Raw genomic sequence first — 25857 nt, 5'->3', positions numbered from 1 at the left:
AAGGACCTAGGGGTGACAGTGGACGAGAAGCTGGATATGAGTCAGCAGTGTGCCCTTGTTGCCAAGAAGGCCAATGGCATTTTGGGATGTATAAGTAGGGGCATAGCGAGCAGATCGAGGGACGTGATCGTTCCCCTCTATTCGACATTGGTGAGGCCTCATCTGGAGTACTGTGTCCAGTTTTGGGCCCCACACTTCAAGAAGGATGTGGATAAATTGGAGAGAGTCCAGCGAAGGGCAACAAAAATGATTAGGGGACTGGAACACATGAGTTATGAGGAGAGGCTGAGGGAGCTGGGATTGTTTAGTCTGCAGAAGAGAAGAATGAGGGGGGATTTGATAGCTGCTTTCAACTCCCTGAAAGGGGGTTCCAAAGAGGATGGCTCTAGACTGTTCTCAATGGTAGCAGATGACAGAACGAGGAGTAATGGTCTCAAGTTGCAGTGGGGGAGGTTTAGATTGGATATTAGGAAAAACTTTTTCACTAAGAGGGTGGTGAAACACTGGAATGCGTTACCTAGGGAGGTGGTAGAATCTCCTTCCTTAGAGGTTTTTAAGGTCAGGCTTGACAAAGCCCTGGCTGGGATGATTTAACTGGGAATTGGTCCTGCTTTGAGCAGGGGGTTGGACTAGATGACCTTCTGGGGTCCCTTCCAACCCTGATATTCTATGACCCCTTCTGATTAGTATAATGGTCTAAAGCCTAATCATATTTTTGTTACATTGTTTTTTTCCCCTGTTTTTAGAAGGAAGATGTTGCTAATGAGGAGATGGCAGAAAAACTGTCTATTCGAAAGCAGCGCTTTATGAAGTTCGCATCCTTGGAATATGAAGGAGAATATTACATGACACCTAGAGACTTCTTGTTCTCAGTAATGTTTGATCAAGTTGGCTGTAAGTTGATTTCTCCTCAGTAAATTGTACTACTGATTTGTGTGGTGGGTACCCTTTAAGAAGTTCCTATCCTCTGCTGATAAAAATTAGCAAAGGCCAGCTAACAACATTAATAGAATACACGCTTGTAGACTCTTAACAGGGATCAGTTGGCATACCTGTTGAGACTGAAGGTCCAGGAATCTGGAGTCTTTGTGCAAATGTCTTAAACCCCTAATGGGCATATTTAATCAATATTCATTTCCTTGTTTATCTAAATGACAGAGAAATTAGCCAGGTTAAAATACACCAGTGTTCAGAACATCTCTCAGGCAGTAGTTACCAGTCCCAAAAGAGAGGGAGATACTGAGGGCTTGTCTTCATGACCGGGGAAATCGACACCCTTGCAGCGGGTGTCAATTTAGGGGGTCTAGTGAAGACCCGCTAAATCAACGGCCCAGCACTCTCTGGTCAACTCCAGTATTCCAGGTCCCCGAGAAGAGCAAGCTAAGTCAAAGGGAGAGCGTCTTTCATTGACCCAGCGCAGTGAAGACACCGGGTAAGTCAACCTAAGCTATGTCGACTCCAGCTATGTTATTTACGTAGCTGGAGTAGTGTAACTTAGGTCAACTTACCCTGGTAGTGAAGACAAGCACTCAGAAAAAGAGAAGATCCTTATCCCCTGTCAGAGGAATGGAAATGAATAGCTGCCCCATAAGTTGCTTCAGGGATAGCAAGCCTGCCATTTGCCTCCAAAAGTTATGCAAATGTAAAGTATTCTGTTTTCTATCTAGCAGAACCTAGATATACCAAATATAACAAACCTAATATACTTACGTTATGCAAATATGGTGCAAATTTGCATCTTCCTTACTAGCCTTACTATTTAAAAACAATCAGAGCTGTCCAGCAGTTAAAAATTCTTTCTGGATGTTGCTTGATTAGACAGCTAGTTTATTTTTTAAAGTGTGGGGTTGGAATGTTCAGCCCGTCAACTCATTTTATTGTCTGAACATCAGTTGGGTGCTTAAAAATCTTTTCAGTAGAGAAAGAAGTCAGTCATTCTCAGTCCACATCAGTTAACCAGACATTAACTGGAGAATGAAGTGGCAGTTTGAGTATAATGATTAGTGATTTGCTGAGCAAACCAGAGACATTGTTCATTATTTCAACAGATATTCATGAATCTGTGGGTCATTGCAGCTGGTATGGCTAGTGTAAGTCCAGATGACAGTCAAGGCTACATAAACCTAAAGAGCACATAATACTGTTATGCTGAAATCTATTAATCCTGCAATCAAGCATGTCTTTGGTCATTAGGTAATTACAGACCTAATTAAAGCTGATGGGTATGGTAGCTACTATTCATTCAGCCTAAATGGAAGAAGTAATTAAGCTCCTTTATGGAGTAAAATAGCTGGAATAAATAGAAGTCACCACCCAAGGCTATATGCAAGGTTGATCAAGATTTAAGCCATGTGCGCCAAAGGGTTTCCCTGGGACCTGATTGCAAATGCAAGGGCTGGGTCATTGAGTGGTTGGAGCTGTGTATGTGTCAAAGGGGAAAAGCAAAATGGAAACAAGCAGAAAGCCAGAGATGCGGTCATGAGCATAGCCCTGATGGGGAGCAGAGACACAGCGCTCTTTTGGGTCATAGGACTGGCTGGCAAGGCAGACATGGAAGTTATGAGTAAGGAAAATGCCGCCTGCTGTTCCTATTCTGTTCAGGGAAATAGGGCTTTGTGTACATTTTTTGTAAATAAATAGGATTTCACCAAAGAATCGTCAATTTTTCCTCCTAATGAAAACAACCCAGCAAAGCCTTGAATATTAACTAACCTCTCAGCCAAAGGGGCAACTGTATTAACCCGCTTTTGGAGGATTCATAGCATGCACAGCGAGGCTCACATAGCTTGTAAAATTGTTACTTCTGCAGTTGAAAAGCAAGCTTTTTTTTTTCACAGCTGCGCATTGTATCCCTCCATTTTCACTGTGTAATGTGCCCTGATTGGTCAGGGTATTATGCATACAATAATTTTATGTTCTCAGTGCTTCAGAAAGCTGAATTCATATATTGTGCATCAGTCCCCTGTCTGCTTGCAATATCAGAGCAAACAGAGTGTAGGACGATGAATACATAGAACCTTGTTGCCTTGATTTTGTTGTAGTCAGCCAGCAGAGAAGACCCAATGTTACCAATATTTTTAATAGAGCCAACTTTTTGTCATATCAGCTTTAATTGTGGCCCTTTTAATATACTGTTCTATTTTCACAGCTGGTACAACAATATACTATTATGAGATGAAATTCCTCCTGTGTCACATAACTAGCAAATATATAATTAAACTGCAGATTTCAATCAATTTTGCAATCATTACCCACCAGCATCATTTCACTCATTGATAATTTTCATTTGCAGAATTACTTGATGTGCTATTTTGCTTGGATGTTTTTATATTTTCTCTAATTAAACATAATTAAAATTTAGGAGAGGGAGTAAACGTGGTGTTGAGTAAACAGATTAATATTCTGACTGGCAATGCCACATCAGAAGTGCCTGGAACTACAGCTAGAGAGGGCAAATATAAAATTATCGTTGATATGTCTAGATTGTCAAATGATTAAGTAGCATTTTTTTACTGAAACAAAATCTTAAGTGTACCCTTTGACAAAGTTGCAAAATATGCACTAAATGATGATTTATTATAAAGCAGTTTCCATGATAAGAAAGCATAGATGGATTACACAAAACTGTACAGCAAATACATAAACCATCATAAAATACAACCCAAATGATCTTGAACCCTGTTTTCATGGACCTTAGTTCACCAATTTTGTTCATTTGGTTCCTGGTAGATAAGCTTTTTATTACTGATTTTCTATTTAATATAGCTTAAAAATGTGAGATCATTGCATTCTGTATAGATTAAATCACACCTGCAAAGTTATTTACTATCAGGGTGATAATGAAGAAAAATATTTACAGTCCTGCCATTTAAACAGCAAGAGTTGATAACAAATGCATAGCTTCCTAACAGACCTATTTTGTGTTTCATATTGACACAGCAGATAACTCTTTCAAGGCAGAATGGGAAGGTCCAAAAAATGCTTTCCTGTCATGTGCAGCACTGCATGCTGGATTACTTCAGGTTTTTTTTTTTTAATTTATTACAATTATTTTCTTAAGGGAAGCAGTCTGCTCTGGTTTTTAATTATAGATAACTCTGTAAAATAGGTTTGGGGGCCTGACTTCTTATTTGTACATAGGATGATGTCCTCTGCTGATCAACTCAACACATGCAGAGAGAGCTTTGAGGACTCTTTTATTCCTGGCTACGTGCCATGTAAACAGTGTTCAAGCATCGCAACAGCAGGGATAGCAAGCAAAACACTTCACTGGCAAGACAAGCTGTGTAAATAAAAAAAAGTTATTAGCAAACCATAATATGTAAAACATCAATAATTAAGTATTTTATTGTTCCTCTGTTTATCGTGCTGTGGAACCTACTGCATTTACTCCGTTCTGTTATCTCGTAAAAGAAATATCAAAGGATAACTTCAACTTGCTGGGTTGAGACATAAGCTTCTAATGTATTTTTAACCTATTTGGGTTTTGAGGTATATAAAATATGAAGGCTTAATTCACTTGAGATTTGCTTTAATACTGAAGATGAATTTTCATTGAGAGTTAATAAGCTACATTTAATGCTTTAATTTTAACAATAAGGAACAGTTGTGTACACGGACGATATGTCTACACAGCAAAGAGAAACCCAAGGTCGGCCCATGTCAGCTGACTCGGGCTTGTGGGACTCCGGCTGTGGGGCTGTGTCATTGCTGTATAGACTTTCAGGCTCGGGTGGGAGCCCAGGTTGTAGAACCCTGTGGGGGTAGGAGGGGCTCCAGCCTGAGCCTGGAAGTCTATACAGCAATGAAACAGCCCCACAGCCAGACCCCAGTAAGCTGGCACAAACCAGCTGCAGGGTTTTCTTTGCTGTGTAGACATACCTTGAGGGTACATCTACACTGCACACATGTTACAGCAGAGTGTAGAGTACATACACTGCACGCCCCCCTAGCAAAGGTATAAATAGCAGTATAGACAGTGAGGCGCTGCTGTCAAGGACAGTGGGTCTTGAACCCTGGTCCACAGTGCACTTAGTAGCTGGTCAGGTCTGACCTGCCAGTCAGTTGCCAGAGTAGAACCTGAACTCTGACAGAGGATGCCCATCCAGGGATTGGTTGGTGGAATGCTGGGGTCCCTGATTGGTTCCCCGCTCTTATTCAACTCAAGCATAGAAACAGGAAGTTGTCCCTGCAACTGGATTCTCCCTGCTTAGGACTGCTTCCCCTGTAATACCTGCTCCTGCTACTGATGTCCTGGTAACCTGGCCCTGCCTGCCTCCTGACAGCTGGCCTGTCTTGGACTCTGACCTTCTGGTATCTGTCCTGGCCTGACTCCTGCTCTGAACAGTAAGTCAGATCGCCCATGCCCCAGTTATAACAGTTTGTGTGGACCTCTTAGGCCACAGGAATGAGCCTGGTGCCATCAGAATGGACCTGGATAACCCTTTGGGAGGATTGGTTACACTAAGTGGGCCGCCCACCTTCAACCAAGCACTGAAGGCCTAGATCATCCAGCTGACCTCAGAGAACCAACTGTTGCAGGAGCAAGTCACACAGTTGCATGCTGAAAACACTGTGCAGACATGGCTTGCGCAGCCCTGTTCCGCGAAACAGCTGCTGGAATGGCTTGATAGTAATTGCCGGCGATTCCAGGGTTTTATAAACCAGTGCCGCCTCCTGTTCATGATGCAGCTTTAGTCCTACACTACTGATCATGCAAAGGTGAGTCTGGTCATTAGCCTGCTGTCTGGGGAAGCATTAGACTGAGCCTCCCCTTCTTGGAGTGTGACAGTCCAGTATTGTCAAACTGGGAGTTCTTCCTCCAAACCATGTCAGTATTATTAGATGACCCACACTGAATTCAAACAGCAGAGGCTGCTCTAAGGAAACTCCAAAAGGGGCAGAGCACCGTAGCCTCCTATGTCGCACAATTCCGCTACCTCATGGGTAGGCTATTTAAAGTAATAGGCATACTATTCTATTACAGTAATAAATAGGCATACTGTTCTATTAAAGTAATAACAGACTTAAATATATTTGTACTGTCCAGGAGAGGGTGAGGCAGTACAGGACATACATTTCTGGGGGAAGATCTAGCACCGGGAGTTGTTCGGGGTCAACCTGAAGCATAACAAAGGCTGGTGAGAGCCAAGATGTGTCTGGCTTGCTGCAGCACACACAGCTGGGATTGACTTACATGCTGGAGGCTATGATCAGTCCAGGTTGGAGGCTACAGCTGCAAGGCATTGTAAAGGACACCCCAGGTTACAGGGTAGGGGAGACAGTGCTACTCATTAGTCTGGATTGTGCCCAAATATGTCACAATGTGTTCTGAAACATATTGGATGAATACGTAGTACTCGACCTAGATGACATATTGATCTTCTCCAACTACCCGGAACAGCATACCACTCATGTCCAAACAGTCCTGGAGTGCTTGCAGCAGCATGACCTTTATACCAAGCTCAAGAAATGTGCCTTTTATCAGGCCTCCATGGAATTCTTGGGCTTCATCTTATCTTCAAAAGGGATCCAGACACACCCATACAAGATCCAAGCTGTCCAGGATTGGCCAACTTTCTGTGGTTTGCCAATTTCTGTTGATGCTTCATCCTGGAGTTTTCAAAACAAATTGAGCTCCTCACCACTCTACTCCAGAAAAATGCCCAATTCCATTGGTTTCCCAAGGCCCAGCATGCATGCAATCATCTGAAATTTGCTTTTACTACAGCACCCACATTGGCTCATTCTGATGTCACACAAGCTTTCATTGTAGAAGCTGACACCTCCAGTTGGGTGAGCTGGGCTGTCCTCTCCCAGTGACTTGGTCCCAGACAATTGTTAGACCTGTGCACTTATTACTTCTTAAGGAAGCTCGCCCCTACAGAACTAAACTACAAAATACTTTATAAGGAACTCCTGGTGATAAAAACAGCCTTTGCAGAGTGGCGGCACTACCTGGAAGGAGCTTGCCGCCCAGTCCGGGTATTCACCGACCATAAAAAGCTGGAATATCTATGTAGGACAAAAGCGTTAAACCAACATCCGCTTCAGTGGGTCCTGTTTTTCTCATGATTTGCTTTCATTATCACATACCACCCTGGATCCAAAAATGGCAATGCAGACACCCTGTCCCAAAGGTACGGTACCAACTCACAAGGTCCCAGCCAGGAACCAACCATCATTCGCAAATCTCATAACTTTCTCAGTGCAGCTCTTGACTAGAACATACTTGGATTAATAAACTCTGCCTCAGAAATTATGCCTGATGAACAAGCTATTATCAACAAGCAACCACGTGACTCTCAGGAAGGGATCACACACATGAGGGACATCATCTTTGTACCCTCCGGACCTGCAAGAGTTGCAGTCCTGCCAACTATGCCTCAATTTGCCCCTAGCAGGACACTTGAGGTGCTTCAAGACCCAAAAACTAATTACCTGCTCCTTTTGGTGGTTCCGGATGAGTCCGCCAATACAGTCGTTCATTGCCTCTTGTGATGTTTGTGCCCAAAATAGATTTTATTGTAGAATTATCAGAGTCCAACAAATTTACAACAATTTTGACAGTAGTGGAGCACTTTACCAAAATGGCCCACTTCATCCCTTGCACAGGTCTCCCCTCTTCTGAAGAGACAGCCCAGCCCAGCTATTAACTACATAGTCCACCTTCACAGCCTTCCAGAGTGCATCACCTCCAATGGGTGATCTCAGTTCATGGCCCGGGTCTGGCGTGAAGTCCTGTGCCTGCTGGGAGTCCACACATGTCTTTCATCCACTTACCATCCTCAGTCCAACGTCCAGACAGAAAGGATCGGTTTCTCGAGCAGTATCTGCAATGCTACATCGCTCATTTCCAGGATGATTGGTCCTCACTTCTCCCTTACACGGAGTTTGCCTACAACAATGCAGACCATGTGCATACGCTCCTGAGGGATAGAGCGGGAGGGGAGCCTGCCCAGGTGGCTTCCTCAGGGCCCACTTGCCAGGTGGGGCCCAGCTGAGCCCTCCGTGCTTCCTCCCCACACACACACTGACCAAGACCAGACCACCCTCTGCACTGGTTCCAGGTGGTCCAGCCCTTGGGAGGCAGGTGGGGCCCCACAGGGGGTAGGCAGCAGAAACTGCTTGGAGTCAGAACCATGCTAGAGTGTGGTGCAGACCCCTGGGACGTGTACCCCGAGAGCCTGCCTGGCCACGCCCACCAGCCCCGCAGCCAGCAGCCCTCCCCAGCCTTGCATGGTGGAGCCTGGCTGCTGGGCAGTGAGTCCCCTACAGGTGAGCGGGACCTGCTGGCTGGGGAGCTGCTCACACAGTAAGGTTTGGGTGCTGGACTGCAATAGGCAAAGGGCCAGACCTATGTGGATGGGTTAGATGGGTCTTTAATGGGCCTCTTCCCATGATGCCATTGTAAACCTGGTACTGATTGGAGTTTGGGGAAGGAGTGGTCAGAGGAAGACTATGAAAGAGGCCTTCTATGGGAAGAGCCCCAGATTGCTGGGCATGGCTGATGTCTCGTCATTTAAAATTCCAGGATCCCTTATGCCTAAGTAGCAGTAAGTTAAAGCTACATTTCCCGCCCCCCCAAAAAAATAATGGTTTTAAAACTAGCATTCAGTTACCCACTTCTCCAAAATGATTGCCATGTGGAATAAGTCAGACATCAAGATGACAAACCTTGTCTATCTAGGCCCCCATCAGTAATGTCAATAAATCAATATATTAGCCCCATAGCATCTGAGTGCCTTCCAAACATAAATGAATTTATCTTCACACCATCCATCTGAGATAGGAGAGTGTTCTCCCCATTTTAAAGATGAGGAACTGAGGCAGATTTTTCTCCTGTCTAGACACCTAACATGGATTTAAGTTCCAAAATTATGAAAATAAAATTTGGGTTTGAACAGCTTATCCAAAATCACACAGGGAGTCTTTGGCAGAGCTGGAAATCAAACCCAGATTCCTATGTCTCAATCCTATGCCTTAACAAAAAAGCCATCCTGCCACTCACAATTTCCATGTTTAGGAGATTTCATCTATGATTATTATTGTCTATTTGTATGGTGATATCGCCTAAATTCTCCAAATATAATTGGAGCCACACTGCACTACACAGATGTGTTCCCTGCACCAAAGAGTTGAGTCTGATTTGAAACAAGACACAGCAGTGAGTGTGACAAATGGGAGGAATGAGAAGGATGGACTGACATACGGGTTCCATAATGGTCTTTGGAATTTTTTTGTTTTGGTGTTCTAAAAATAAATAAAATAAAATCAGCTATCCTCAGCTCCGAACCAACTACCACTCATTGTTTGGCTAATTTTCTGAAGTGGGTTTTGAGGATAGAGGAGCTTGTTACTGTATACCAGTATGTGTCTGAACTAATTTATCCAAGTTGGTGTAAGAACTGCTCATGCAACCCTAACGTATGAGATACATAATCTTTCTGTGCCTGTGGACTTTGTACCTGCATGTTCAGCCACCTTCCCTCTCCCAGATTATACCTGAAAACCGCAACTGCAACTCAACAGAACTTTGTTTTTAAATATACTCTATAATATGTACAATTTGACATTTTAATGAAGTTTAATTTAACAAAAACAAAATACAAGATTATGGTTCTGACCTTTTGGATCAAACACTAGAATCTTCCTGTCACTTGTTGTCAGATGCTAATCTCTTCTCAACTACTTCTTCAAGTAGTATCCCTACGGATGCACCAGTATAGGTGTGCTTGCTGCTGATCGGAGAACTTTGGTAGCAGTGTTCATCAGGCCTGCACATGCCCTGTGTCTCCTCATGCTGCTCCACGAGACTAATCAGCGTACACGGGCCAACCCCCTCAGTTCCTTCTCAACTGCCCCGGCTAGAGAAGGAGCCATTAGCAGTCTGTTAAGACTGTTCTTCTGTCTGCTTTGCAGTTAGTTTCCCCAGTTCTAGTTGTAGTTCTAGTTGTAATTCTTCCATTCTGTCTCTTTTCTACCCTTAAAAATAAAATAAAATAAAATAAAATTTTCCTGCTCCCCCACCAGAGTCTCTTTCCCTTAGCAAGGTATACCCAGCTCCCAAGGCTTCAAGAAATGCCACACCTTCAATGGGGAGATCCCGGTTGCAGATAAGCACACTCAGTGCATTCGCTGCCTCAGCGAGGACCACATACAACAAAACTGTGCACTCTGCCAGCAGCTCCGGCCAAGATCCCGCAAAGACAGAGAGCTTCACCAGAAGATCATCTTCATGGAAGCAGCCCTCTGACCTCAGTCTCCTGGCAGCTGTGAGTCTTCCCCACAACCTTTGACATCTAAGGGAAGTGGGTTGAAGAAGCAGGCTGGGGCTCCCTCTCACAAATCCTCTAAAAAGAGAGTGGGAAGTACTCTAAGTGAGCTTAGAGATAGCCACAAGCAATCGCCATCTCGCTTGGTATCCTCCACACCGCCAGTACTGAGACCTTTCAAGTCTGGTACCTGTACCTCACAACAACCATTGGATACCGGTACCACTGACAGGCCCCCGGATCCTATGGGCACTGGCACGGAGTCTTCAGTACCAAGGGACAAGAATAAACACTTTGACGACGCTCCTGGTATGCCACTCAACCTTGGTGCTGCCAGCAGCAGTTCACCCTGCACCAGATACACCAGTGCAGACAAGGTCTCCCAACCCCCCAGCACTGTCACCAGGATGTTCGGTACCAGCGGGATTCTACCAAACCAGAGACCTTGACGTACGGGATACACCTGAGGCCCAACCTCTCAGTACCAACATTGCAGCACCAAGTTTTTACCGGGCACAGGGGATATCCCCACAGCCATGTCATGCCCTTCCATTGTCTAGCGAGGGTTCAGATAGTGAGCCAGTGGAGGTGGTCTCACAGTACTCCTCCCAAGCTACATATGAGACCCACTACCAACAAGGCCTGAGAATGTACCCACAGATGGCTCCACCACTGCCACCATCTTGGTACAGCCACCCATGGGCACCTCCACCAGGCCATATGCCACCACAATGGCCGTATTGGGACCCTTGGGCAGTGCACAGACAGCCTACTTCTCCAGTTTCCAGCCTCACGTGAGATCCCTCCAGGCACACCCCTTCAGGTGCAGCATCCAGGGGCCTCAAAACTATCTCAGGAAATGGAAGAACAGGGGAAACCAATACTGAGGAGGACATAACACCAAAGACCATATCCTTCTCTTCTGTGGATGAAGCTGTCATGGTTCCCCCTCCATCTCTGGCAGACAGCTTCTGTCTTTTCCAGGAGCTGGTGAAGAGAGTGGTGGGCACCCTCCACATACCACTATAGGAGGTCAAGGACAACCACCATCAGCTCCTTCATATCCTCCACTCTTCACCATCCCAATTAATGAAGCCATTTTAGACCTGGCAAAAAAAACAGTGTGGCAAACCCCGGCATTGGTGGCACCAACTTGCAAACGCATGGACAGAAAATATTACATTCCCACCAAAGAATCAGAATTCCCCTTTTCCCACCTGCCACACAATTCCCTCATGGTGGATGCTATCAATTCCCATGGCTGACAACACCAGTCCAGAGCTATGCCCTATGACAGGGATTGGATCACTTGATCTTTTTGGCATCCATCCATTTCACCTCCCTACCTCCCCTCACAACACCCTTCCCCATCCCTCTTCGGAGACCCTTCCACAAGATTTTATTATGGCAGGAGATAGATTGCCTCCTCCAGTTAGAAACCATAGAAACAATACCTCACCATCTGTGAGGCAAGGGGTTCTTCTCTTGTTATTTCCTAATACCCAAAAGGAAGGGAGGTTGGAGACCCATACTGGACCTCAGAGCTGTCAACAAGTTTGTCAAGGCTCAGAAGTTCAAGATGGTCACTTTATCAATGATCATCCCAGCATTGGAACAGGAAACTGGTTTTTGGCTGTCGACCTCCAGAATGCCTACTTTCACATCTTGATCCTACTGGCTCATTGACAATTTCTCAGGTTCACTCTGGGACACAACCATTACCAATATAGAGTCCTCCCCTTAAGGTTCTCATCAGCCCCGAAAGCATTTTCCAAAGTTCTCTCAGTGATAACCACTCATTTATGCTTGGAAGGGATAATGATTTACCTGTACCTGGATGATTGTCTCCAATCTCTCCAGGAGGCTCACCAAATCATCAATACTATGATACACTTGTTCACAGAACTGGGTCTACAGATCAATACCCAGAAGTCAACCCTCACTCCAGTGCAGTGCCTGGAATTCATAGGGGCCAACCGCGATGCCCTCCAGCCCAAAGACCTCCTACCTCAACACAGGTTCCTATCCACGGTTTCATTCATAGATACCAATCAATGTAGTCTACATAACATAAGAACATAATACCAACAAATACCAACCAGGCTCCGCCTCCAACTCTTGTGACATACAGCAGCGGCCATGGTGGTGATACCACATGCCAGACTCTACATGTATTGCCTCCAGCTGTGGTTCAGTTCAGTTTACAGACTGAACAGGGACAGGTTGGACAAACCCCTGTCACTACCCACCAGGATCAAAAACTCCCTTAGACTGGTGAAGGACCCAGCCAATGAGTGCAAAGGGATCTCCTTCTGGCAGATGTCACCATCGTTGCTCCTCAATTTAAACGGCCTCATGATGCAAGGCAAATGGTTGTCTGTGGAGATATCCCTCCACATCAATCTCCTCAAGTTGAGAGTGGTCAGGAACACCTGCACCCATTTTCTTCTGCTGAGTGCAGAATCACACACAAAAATCCTAACATACAATATAGCCTGCATGTACTACATCAATCAGCATGAGGGGGTTAGGTTGCCTTTGCTAGCAGTAGAGGAAATGAGATATTTGGAACTGGTGCATCTCCCACATCACCCTCTCCACTGTTACCTCCTAGGCACACGCAACTCGATAGCAGACAATCTCAGTTGCAGATTCCCACATGATCATGAGTTGGAGATACCAGTCCATACTCCATGACCTATTCACACGATGGGGAACACCATCCACAGACCTATTCACCACGTACCAAAACAGGAAATGTCCACACTACTGCTCCAGGGTGGGCATGGGACAGCACTCCCTGGGCGATGCCCTTCTCCTCCCATGGGATGGGGAGTTCTTTATGCCTTTCCGCCATTTCCTCTACTGCCGAAGGCCATACTAAAAATAAAAAGGGACGGAGTTCACATCATTCTGATTGCTCCTACCTGGCCGAGACAAACCTGGTACCTTTACCTGACACAGCTCGCAATGTGCCCACTGATCTCCCTCCCGACAGTTCCACACTACCTCTAACAGGACGAAGGTCATACTCTGCATCCCAATTTGGGCATTCTCCACATCAAATTATGGCTCCTGCTTGGTTCAACCTTCCCTTGGTTCTGTACCAGGGAAGAGCAAGAGATTCTATTGCGCAGTAGGACAGTAGAGATTCTAGTGCACAGAAATGGTCAAAGTTTCAGATTTGGTGCATGTCCAAACAAATTTTCCCAACATCCGCATCTCTTCCACCCATCCTAGACTATGTTCTGGCCCTTAAAAAATCAGGACTATCCCTAAAGTCTCTTAGGGTCAGCTAGCACCTATAACAGCCTTTCACCAACCAGTAGAGGGGTACTCAGTGCTGTCACAAACAATCACAAAAAGGTTCCTCAAGGGTATAATAAACCTCTCCCCTGAGCCTCGACTTCCTGCTCTCATGTGAGACCAAAACCTGGTACTGAAAGGGCTGACTAGGCCTCCTTTTGAACCCATGGCCACCTTTTTAGCTGACATACCTATCAATGAAAATGGCCTTGATAGTAATTACCTCAACCAGAAGAATAAGAGAGAGATCGCAGCCCTGATGGAACATCCCACCTACACAGTACTCTTTGCGAACAAGGTTACGCTCAGGCCGCATCCAAAATTCATCCCTAAGGTAACCTCTCCACTTTGCATGAATCAATTGAATCACCCTCCAATCTTCTACCAAGCCTCACTAGGACAACAAGGAGGCTATGCTTCAAACTCTAGATGTCAGAAGAGCCCTTGGCGTTCTATCTTGGCAGGACGAGGGCCTTCAGGAAGTCCCCTAGACTTTTCTTCTCCACTGCGGAAAGTTCCATGGGCTCAGCAATATCAGCCCAAAGGCTCTCTAGGTGGGTCTCGAATTGCATCAGACAGTGCTACCAAATTCACAACATGATCCCTCAAGACTCGATTCATACATACACCACAAAATTGATCTCCTCATCTGTCACCTTCTTCAAGGATGTCCCTATCTCAGAGATGTGTAGAGCAGCGACGTGGGCATCAGTCCACATTTTCTCAGACCACTATGCAGTCATTGGGGAGTCTGCCTCCAATGCCATCTTTGGCTCCATGGTACTGTCATCCATAACTGACCCGACTCCGAAGTCCCAGCCCTCCAGAAGAGATACTGCTCTGGAGTCACCTAAAGTGAAGCACCCATAGGGACACTACTTGAAGGAGAAGAAGAAACTCACCTTGTGCAGTTACAATGGTTCTTCAAGATGTGTGTCCCTATGGGTGCTCAACAACCCACCCTCCTCCCCTCTACTTCGGAGTTGTTGTCAGTGACTCTGGTAAGGAAAGAACTGAGGGGGGTTGGCCCATGTGCACTGATGAGCCTTGTAGGAGATTCAGTGCATGTGCAAGCCCGACGGACACTGCTACCGAAGTTCTTGAAACAGCAACTCGGGGACACAAACACACCTACAATGGAGCACCCATTAGGAGACACATCTCAAAGAACCATCATTACTGCACAAGGTGAGTAACTACTACTACTTTGCCTAAAGATGCCTGTTCTCTTCCTTCCTCCCCACCAAGAGATAGTGTGTTTAGCATTGTTATCTGAACTGCAAGGGATATCTGCAATGGTGGGGTGGTGATTTTTAGCTGACTGGCTTATCTAATAGTACAACTTACTGTAAAATTGCTTTTTAGACAGAGATAATTGAAATACTCCCAAGTTCTATTTAATTTTGGTATCACCCCTTGGTGTTTACTGTTTATCTTGTAGTATTGAAATCAAGGCTAATAAACTCATGGAGATGTACTTTTGCAGCTACTGAGTCCAGGTACCAAGCAATGGAATATATTTTTCCAGTAATCACATCTGGTCCTTTGGCCAGCCAGCTCTTTTACTTCTTGGTGTATTTAACTGCTAGCAGTTGCAGCAGCTAACAATTGACTTCGGGTTAGATGTGAGGTTATTGTATTGATAACTGCTTTGCTTAATTGGATACTGTTGTCTTTTGAGTCAAACTTGTTTGTAATAAATATGCCCTGAGCTATCTTTCTGAAACATGGTTGCTAAGAGATTTTGCAGTTTCTTTGCTCAGTGTGGACATGTGTGTTTGCTTCTGTTTGAGAGCTATATTTAGAACCATGTGATAAAAGAATGGTAAGGATTACCTAAGAGTAAGTCTGCAACGGGTGGTTCAGCCAGCAGAGTTTATTGCTGCTGGAGTTTTTGTTTGTTTTTGTTTTGGAGTCCCTTTCCCCATTGGTCATAAAAACTTTGCTAGAACTGTATTAGCAACAAAAATATTTAAACAAGGTTGTAGTTAGGTCTACTCCCAAAGCAGACAGGTTGCTAGAGACAACAATGAGATTGTAGTGAGCTTCTGGTTTTGTTTTCTTTTTTGCTTTCATGGTTCTGCTGAGTTTTGCTAAAGAATGATGCAGAATCAAAATTCTTACCTTTCTTAAACAAGGCACTTCTGTTGATTAAGGAAAATTATTTGTCAGGGAATGATGAGTGAAAAGTACTGTTATTAGCTATGCAGCTTTCTGGAAAGCAGCAGTTGCCAATAATGTAACTTCTTGATTGAATAAAAGCACATTTTAAAAGCAAAACTTTTTGAACAAAAATAGTGTGAACAATGAAGCCACTCAGACTTCAGATTAGTTGTAAGCAAGAGGAAAACAATCTTTCACAACACACATCTTGAAGGATTTAGTTACTTAAGTGTGAATGTTATTTGTAGTTTAATGGCATTTGAATGGAAAATGGATTCTTTGAAATGGATGAATATATATATTGTACACGTACAGAATACTTGTAATACAAATAATGGAAATATCTGGTTATTAATAACAAGAATCTGCTTGTTGTATAAACATGGGCTGCCTTAGAATTTCAGAAATTTACAGCAGTTCTTTTTTAGCTAACTATTCCAGTTTTGTGACATACTACCATATTTATAAGATTAGAAATAGAAGTTACTTTTCTTCTTTATGCATATGAACAAGTCTCAAGAATTCTTCAGATCATTCCTGTCTCTCTGTAAATATTTCTCTAATTTGTAATGAATATTTTGTACAACATAGCACACCATTTAGACTATATTTAGCATAACCTACTGTATGGTATACCTCTGAAAATATCTCTGGGATTTTTCCTACTTTAGATACTTAATAGTTTTGACAGATTACTTGTTTGTTTTAATGAATGTAGTGGAGCTTAATCAGTTCTGAAACATCCTGTTTAACTGACAATTAACTAAGTCTTAGCAGATATAGTGAAATCAGAATCCTATACATTTTTACCATTGTTGCATGAAACTTGTCGCATGTATCTTTTAACAATAGCAAATGTGGTACTAAGAAATTAGGTAACATCTGTTTTAAAGGTACCCATTGGTTGTGGTGCACAATTTATGTGCTCACATATTATTGTGATGGAGGTGGGGTGAACATATAATTACCCAGATGGGCAGTAGAAGGTGCAAGAAGAGCATGCTATGTTCATGGTCAATACTAATTTCCATTCTAACCTTCCATTTTCAGTTGTTCTTGATTCCTTTGGGCTGGAATCTTCCATGCTTGGTCTTAGCCTAGGGTTGTATTTTTTTTTTATTTTATTTTATTTTTTGGTGAAAGTCATACTAGTATTCAAACTGGTTTTAACCACTTTTGAATGCTTATAGTATGTAGAACAGGTTTGTTTTTTTTTTTTCCTCCATGTGTTCTGACTGGAAACATAGCATTCTAATTTTTTTAAATTATTCTTTGAAAGGCTGAAGCTAGACACCCCAAATATGGCTTACTTTATCTACATCCATTTAGACCCAAGGAATCCAAATGTGATTAGATCTCCAGCAGTCTGCCCAATGACCAGGGCAAGTCTGTTCAGTTGGGGGAGCTCAAATGGGACCTCAGGGCCATGGGCTCCAGATTTGTATAATTTTTGGTGGTGCCCAAGAGGAGCCGTCCCGTCCATAGGACGGACCAGGGCAACCGCCCGGGTCCCCGTGCTTTAGGGGGAGCAGGGTCCAGGGCAGCCTGGGGGCTTAACAGGGGGCCTGGCGCCAGCAGCAGCAAGCAACCTAGCCCCAGCCTGCCCTGCTCCGCCCTGCCTCTTCCTACCCTGCCCCTACTCTTCGCCTTTCCCCAAGCCCCCACCCCTGAGCAACACCAGGTGCCGGCGGGGTGGAGCGGAGCAGAGTGGGCTGGGGCTGGGTCACTCGCTGCTGCTGGCACCAGGCCCCCCGCTAACCTCCCAGGCCACTCTGGACCTGGTATCCCCCTGAAGCGCAGCACAGGGGTAGGCATCACCATATTGCGTAACAGACACTTGACAAAGTTACCGGATTTAGTGACGGACATTGGCGGGGGGAATTATGTCATTGTCATTCAACCCGTAAAATATTACACAATTTTTCAAACTGGAAAAAAAAACAGTAACCTAGCTAATAATAATAACAATAATAATAATAATTTCAACTCGTATAATTAATGAAAAATGAGTGTATACTGTATATGAGATTAGTATATGAGAAATGAAAATGAGCTTGCTTTGAATTTTACAAGGCACTTACATCATTTAAACACATTTGGTACCGAGTAATGATAACACTTCTTGCAAATCACATAAATAGGGAACCCATGGTCCCCTTCCCTCACCCCATTGCAAAGGCACAGCAGTTATTGCTGGCTTCCCTAGGGCTGCAGAAAACCGTATGGGCAAAACATATTGAAAGAAGGGGATCAATTGATACAGAGGGCTGAAGGGGGACTCCCATAGTGCATTAATTAACACTTAATAAATGCATCAAAATTAAATACATTACAGAAATAAGAACCTGTAATGATCGACTTCACTTCATGAGAGAGGAAAGATCCAGAGGGAGTAATGGTAGGGGGAATCCTAGGGAGGCCAAAGGGGGCATAGGCACCGACTTCCCCTCTTTCCAGTGGGTGCTCGACCCCTCCCTGGTCCTGGCCCTGCACCGCCCTCACCCCATCCCCATTCCACCCCTTCCCCAAAGTCCCTACCCCATTCCACCTCTTTCCCCAAGTCACTGCCCCGCCTCTTCTCTGCCTCCTCCCCATAGCATTCTGCATCCCCGCTCCTCCCCCTCCCTCCCGGAAAGTTTTAAGCGCTGCCAGACAGCTGTTAGGTGGCGGAGTGGTGGGAAGCGCTGGGAGGGAGAGGGAGGAGCAGGGACATGGAGCGCTGGGAGCGGGGGGAGAAGGAGGTGAGGGGGGAGGTTGGCTGCCGGTGGGTGTGGAGCACCCACTAATTTTTCCCCTATGGGTGCTCCAGCCCTGGAATCACTGCAGGGTTGACACAGTCTTCTGCATCTCCCCTGTGGGGGGAGACACTGATCACTATAGGAGGGAACAATCGAATGGAAAAGAATGAATGACTTGAGGACAATTTCCTGAAGGGACTCTTACCCTTGTAGAACTTTTCTAGCGCCGAGATTTACATCTCTACACAGGGTGGTTCGGGCCACAGAAAAAATTTGCACGTCTTCCATGTGTTTTTGGACCAATGGAAAAAACGGAGTACAATTCAAGTGACTTTTAAAAGTGCCTATGAAACTGAGTTAACAAACTTAATGAGCTTATGAACAACCAGAAAATTATACTTCTCAAGTGAAAATCTATAAATAGACTTCTTTTCAAAGAAATTGTAAGTTTTCTTACAAGAAAAGCCACAAACTGTCTGGAAAGGAAGAGAAGATTGAATTACTTGCCTCAGTGAAATTAAATACCCAGAGAATTGCTGTGCCTGCGATGATGATGACCAGGGCTTGCTCACCCGTGGCTCCCCCTCCCCGTGCTGTGGAGGCATGGCCAGGCAGGTCTGATTCTGCAAGCAGGCATGCTGCCTCAGGTGCAGTTCCCATTGGCCACAGTGGCCAATAGGCTGGGAGCCTCCCGACCGATGAGCTTCAGGGGGGAGGGGGAAGCAAAGAGGAGGATTGTAGGGAGCAGGGGAGATGGGGGGAGGGGAGCTGTCTCTGGAGGCACAAAGGGTGGGCTCTCTGGAGAGGGGTGACAGGGGCACAGGGGCCAGTGGGGAGTTTTCAGGGGGGGCAGAGGATTGTGTGGGTCTCTGTGGAGCGGAGGGGAGTGATGGACAGAGCCAGCTGCAGCCTGGGTCTGCCCTGGGGGGTGAGGGGTGTTGCTATACCCTCCGACCCAGGAAGCCCCCTCTGTACTCTGTATTTGATGCCAGCCCCAGGATGCCCATCGCTGCTCCTTTCCCTCACCCCCAGTTCCATCTGTCTGTCTCCACACACCCCTAGCTATGTCTGTGTGTCTGACTGATAGTGACAGATTCCTGCTGCTCTCTTTCTGCCCGGGGCTGAGAGCCACTGCTTGCGGCTCCCTCCCTCTCCCTGCTGTAGAGACACGGCCAGGCACTTCTGGGAGCCGGGTCAGTGCTGCAGGGAGAGGGAGGACGGAAGCAGTGAGCGGAGCTACCCTGACCCTGCCGACACTCTCTGCAGGATGCAGGGGACAGGGGGAGCTGCTTGTTGGGAGGCGGGGGAACTGCCCCCGAGATGAGAACGCCCCACATTGCCAACCCATGGTGCGGAGCCCCCCAGAGCGTGGGGTCTGGGGCCCAAACATTGGCGGAGCCGGGCCCACCTTCATGAATATTGATGGAGCATGGGCACCATGGGCCTATATAACTCGCTGCCTATGCTCAGGAAAAGTGGTCTTCCCAGGAAATCAACATCAGCCTTGTTGAGGTCCAGGCAGTGTTGCTTCCTGAGAGTCCCTCCAAGAATCATAGCCAGTCACTTGGAGCGCAAAAGCAGAACCACTATGGCTTATCTCAACTGACAAAGCAGAACAATAGCAAAAGCCTGAACAGAGAGGTCAGAAAGATTCTTCTGTACTTGGAACACATGGGTCTGTTTTTTAGAGCCACATACGTTTTCGGCAAGACCAACAGCCAGGCTTACTGACTTCACCATCACAAACTGGATACGGGAGAATAGAAGCTAAACAGAACTCTTTGATCAGATTGCACTGAGGTGGCTATGTGTGGAAGCTCATCTGTTTGCAACCCAGTCCAACAGAAAGATAACTGATTATGCTTCTGATGTTGGCATCCACAATTATGGAGCATAGACATCCTATCATTCCACTGGCTGAGGGGAAATGCCTTTCTCATCAGATCCAGAATAGCTGGAAAGGTTAGCCAGCATGGAGCTTCAGCAGTCCTAATCACACTATACTAACCCAGTGTCCTTGGCTTGTCAGCATGTCCTTCCTGGATGCTTCCAATCTCTTGACACCTCATTCACCAGGATCTACCGAGATCAACAACATTGAGGCTTGGTGCATGGAACTTGAATGTAGAACATGGTCAGTCCCAGGTACTGATTGATTTGCCTTAGAAATTCAGAAAATCTTCTACCAACCACTTGGAAGAGATGGTACTCATGGTGGACAAGGAGAAGAAGTCCTTGAGACTGAACGCACAAGGCATTCCTGACTTCCTACCAGATGGTTTTCATAAAGCTATAGTTTCTTGAAAATGTAACTTTAGGCTCTGCCACGTGTCCTATTTCTTCCAGTTCTATCCTACTGCTTCATCCATGTAGCTCCCATTTTCTGATGCAGTATTCCATGAGAAACTCCTGATCTGGTTACCAGTGGAAAAATGGACCCCTTCTTGAAGTGCTACAAGTTCTTGCCAAATCACCTTTCAGTTGCTAAGGAAAGTGTCCTGTATGGTACAGAACTGACAGACATCTTTCTCACTTTCCCTTCCCAAGTGCTCTTTTTGTATTGTTTGCTGCTTCCAAATAGTTACAAGCTTAAAGAGCAGATTGCCATAATAGAGAACACTAAAATTAGTAATTTTGTCTTCTCTGAATGGGAATTTGCTTTCCCGTCAGGACCTGCTCTGACTCAGTGTGTTTGACACACTGAATGTCTGGCTGCTCTGAGATGGCACCTGATTTTTCTCTTCAGATTTTCTAGTCAGAGAAATGACACATCTGCTTTTGTTTCACATACAGTTTCTTAGGGGAAAATGTGAAACCTAATGTTTTGAAGATCTAATCAGTTCCTGTAACTTTTTTTCTTATTCTTCTTAGCTTTGGCAGTATAGCCTGGGAAGCATCATCAGTGCAATTTACTAAGTGGCCTGTAGAGGTTGGTGATGGGAGACTACTGCACTGGAGAAAATCAAAACAAACACCTCTTACCTGTCTCAGAGATTAATACCGGGGGGGGGGGGGGGGGGGGAAACAGTGGTTCTAAGTCTGATGGAGCAGTGAAATTCTATTCAAGAAACACAAAAAAATACTTTATTGTTCTACTAGAATAGCCACTTCCATAATTTATCTCCATAATGTATCAGATGCTGAGATTTGTGAGACTTTGCTGCTTGGAATACAATTCACATTTTTATAGCTCTGAAGCCAAATCACACACACTTCAAAAGTGTGATCTTTTATTCTTCATTTCCTCTCCTGCTTATTGGGGTTGCTACTGCTATATAATTAACTGTAATGGGGACCTGCAGAGGCAAACTTGTAAGGAAGAAAGAAGAAAGTTACTTAGCAGCCAGTAACTGGAACATTCTAAACATATGGCCTCTGCAGATCCACACTGACCATTCTTCGGAGTAAAACAACTGTTGATTAAACTAAGGCTATGTCTACACTACCACAGTAAGTCGACCTAAGTTACGCTACTCCAGCTACGTGAATAACATAGCTAGAGTCGACGTAGCTTAGGTCAACTTAATGCAGTGTCTACACCACGCTGGGTCAACAGGAGAGTATCTTAGGGCAGATGTACACTACGGGGCTCAGTCGACCTAAGTTACACTACTCCAGCTACATGAATAACGTAGCTAGAGTCGACGTACCTAGGTCGACTTATTGCAGTGCCTTCACCACATTGGTTCAATGGGAGAAACTCTCCTGTCAATTTATCTTATGCTTCTCGTTTCGGTGGAGTACTAGAGTCGACGGGAGAGCGATCGGCAGCCAATTTAGCAAGTCTTCACTAGACCCACTAAACCGACCCCCAGTGGATCGATCACCATGCATCGATCCCCTGATAAGTGGAGACATGCCCTTACTACTCTTGTTCAGGGTGGAGTACTAGGGTTGGCTGGAGAGCGATCCTGCAGTAGTATAGACATAGCCTAAGACAGTGATCACCAACCCCTAGATCGCAATCGATTGGTCGATCCTGGAGACTCTCCCAGTAAATTGTGATCTCCAGCCACTAAAAGTCCGGTGGTATAGCGTGGCTGCCACTAAGGCAGGTTCCCTTCCTTCCCCGGCCCAATGCTCTCCCGGAAGCAGACAGCACACCCCCCATGGCCCCAGAGGGAGAGGGGTCTCTCTCTGTGCGCTGCTCCTGCCTTCAAGCACCACCTCCGCAGCTCCCATTAGCCAGGAATGGGGAGCTGTCGCCAATGGGAGCTGTGGGGGTGATGCTTGCAGAGAGGGGCAGTGCACAGAGCCATGTTTCCCCCCCACACACACACTCCCTCGGCCCACAGGGGCGTGTAGGCACCTTCCGGGAGCGGCGTGGGGCCAGGGCAGGCAGGGAGCCTGCCTTGGCCCTGTTGCACCACCGACTGGGAGCCGCCTGAGGTAAGTGCCGTCCGGCGGGAGCCTGCACTCCAACCCCCAGTCCTGAGCCCCCTCCCAGAGCCAGCACCCCATACCCTCTCCTGTACCCCAATGCCCTCCTGCACCCCAAACCCCACCCCAGCCCTGAGCCCTCCCATACCCCCTCCTGCACCCGAACTCCCTGCTAGAGCCCATATCCCCTCCTGCACCCAAACTCCCTCCCAGATCTTGCACCCCTCACTCCCTCCTGCACTCCAACCCTCTGCCCCAGGCTCAGCCCAGAGCCCCCTCCCGAACCCCAACCCCCTTTCCCCAGCCCGGTGAAAGTGAGTGAGGGTGCAGGAGAGTGAACGACGGAAGGAGGGGGGCTGGAGTGAGAGGGGCTGGACTTTGGGGAAGGGGTTGGGTAGATCCTGGGTTGCACTTAAATTCTAAAAGTGATCTTGTGCATAAAAAGGTTGGAGACCACTGGCCTAAGAGGAACTGAGGATTGTGATGTATATAAATGGCCTCAGTCCATGGTACAAATGTCAAGTCTACAGTCCAAGTGCATATGTCCCTAACTCCTAAACTGTTTTAGAATGGTTTCTACAATCTTGCATTTAACATAACATCTTTCTCTCTACCTCCTACTGCTATTCATTGGCTAACTTACTCTTACATGCATAGCACTGTATTATAAATAATTGTCGATATTTTTACAGCACCCTTAAACTAATCTGCACCATTTTATAATACATTTGAAAGGTATCACATTCTGTAGGAACTGTTGCTTTTTTAAATAATACATACCCAGTAAGATTTTTACTATAGTGAAATCAGTTTTTTTGATCACTGCTTATAGCAATCATTGGATTATATGGATCAATCTTTACCTTTCAGAAATCAATTCCCATTTGTGCTGATGTGTTTGACTATGGTTTTACTGATAAAGTAGGATTTTGAGTTGAAATGTTTTTTTTTTCTTTTTTCTTTGTCTCCAATGGTAGGAAAGAATTTCTCACCTTTCCTAGTGCTACTTGATTGCAGGTAACAATGTTACAGCTTGTCAAAGTGATAATTTGAACCAATTATAAACTGATTGACTTGCCTTGGTATTAAACTAGCTTTATCCTTGGAAGGTGGAGATTTCTTCTATGTACAGTAGGTCTGAGGAGCTCACTATTTCAGATTCTTATATATTTTGTACATTTTTTCATCAAAATTATCATAAAATGCTCTAATGACTTACTTCTTACAACTAAACTTTGAAAAATAAATAGTGCAGAGTAAAAGTAAGACAGGGCTTGAATAATCTGTATTCTATCCAGAGGTGAATAGGAAACTTTTTCCCTGGAAAGTGGGGTTAGGGTTCTAAAATGACAAATTTGTGCAGAATTTTAGCTTTTATTTTGAAATAATTTTCTAGCACTTATTTTTGAAAAGATAATTTCTGTTTGTAACTCTTACACAGCGGTATCTTCCTGAGTCTGCATATAAAGGACTTTACTGTGGTGCCTCTACTCTCTCATTAGGTTTTTCATAAAATACCACAGTGTTTCACTGTTGCTATTCAGAACTCTGAGCAACAGTGAGACTGGAAAGAAACTTGCACTGCTGCTGCTTGGAAGAGTTGAGTGAGTGGTAAATAAAAGCAGTGTTGCAAAGTTACCTGTAAGTATATTTGCAGTGATAGGAGATGATGGAAGTGGCGCATTCAGGTCCAAGAATATCATCAGGCTATGGTCCACAAAAGGAAATGGAAAGGCTAAGTCCTATATTAGAGAACTTGAGCCAGTGTAAGTAACATCAGTCTATTTACACTAGTGTAAACCCATCATGTATTCACACATTTAAACTGGTTTAAATTGCCCTTACTGATTTCATGCAGTAACTTAACTAAACTTTTGATAGTATGGTAGTTATACTTGTGCAAGCTTTCTAATGTGTACGAGATCTAAGGCTGTGTCTACACTGCCACTTTCAGCGCTAAAACTTTAGTCATTCAGGGGTATGAAAAAAAACACACCCTGAGCTACAAAAGTTTTAGTGTTGAAAAGCCCCAGTATAGACAGTGCTTTATTGACGGAAGCCATGCTCCCGGCAATAAAACTGCCACCCCTCGTTCAGGGTGGTTATTTTTTCTCTCTCTCCCCCGGTGATAGAGCTCTCCCCCGGTGATAAAGCGTGACTACACAGCACTGCTGTGGCCGCACTGTAACGTGGGCAGTGTAGACGTACCCTAAGTCATGGAGGAAGATAGAACAGTCATGCTTAAGGATGCTCATTTTACCCAAAAGAAATTTTTTGTTTTTAATATTTAATTGAAAAATGTTCTGCTGAAGTCTTAGATTTGTGGTCAAGATAACGACCTTGACAAGGATATAGATAAAGTGTAGTCATTTAAGGTGCTGAAACATATGTACAGTTGGTATTTAGATCTGACAACTGTGGTTATAGGTAGAGATAAGATGACCAAGAAGGTGAAAGTAGAAAGAAAAAAGCTAGAACTTTTGTCAATGATGCTCCCTAGAAGAGATTTCTCTGTGCACAGGAAGTCACACTTTTCTTTTCTCTCAAGATTGCTGTGAGAATAAGCAGTTGGATTTGGAGCAGAAGGTGAATGTGGCAACTGGGAAATAGAAATGTATGTATAGTTGTGGAGGCAGACCACGAGGATGGAGTATTGAAGGCTACACAGAGTTAAATGAGAAAGGAAAAGGAACCTTTATTGGTGGGAATTTGGACATAATACGATTTTGTGCTTTTGGAACTATTAACTCGACAGGGCCTGCCTGTTCAATCAGCAGCCCTTTTTGGGGTTCTTCCACTACTGAATTGTCTATTCCACTCTTTCATCAATTAAAATAGCCACCACCTTTTCTTTGCTGATTCAGTAGAATATTTCATATGGTTCTTAGCAAGTTTAAAACTCCAGAGAATTAATCACTTTTGCAACCATAGAGTCGAAGGTCAAAAATGTCCGTTTCAGATTTCTTTATCAGAAGTTTTGAATTCAGAAAAACACA

At 44.9% G+C, this 25857-nt stretch overlaps 1 protein-coding gene across 2 annotated transcripts in view; it reads left to right on the top strand.

Annotated features, from left to right (window-relative positions):
* The window catches only part of MICU2 (mitochondrial calcium uptake 2), a 249043-nt gene that overhangs the window by 152084 nt on the left and 71102 nt on the right, over positions 1-25857 (top strand). For both annotated transcript variants that reach the window (XM_084617911.1, XM_084617912.1), the window contains one exon: positions 747-894. In XM_084617911.1, the coding sequence (XP_084474037.1) occupies positions 747-894 (148 nt within the window). The remainder of the gene's footprint in view (positions 1-746; positions 895-25857) is intronic.

The sequence above is a fragment of the Lepidochelys olivacea genome (assembly GCF_965140295.1).
Source record: "Lepidochelys olivacea isolate rLepOli2 genome assembly, chromosome: 1".
NCBI lineage: Eukaryota > Metazoa > Chordata > Testudines > Cheloniidae > Lepidochelys > Lepidochelys olivacea.
Note: the sequence above shows the minus strand (reverse complement) of the source record. Positions and strands in the feature narration are given on the sequence as shown.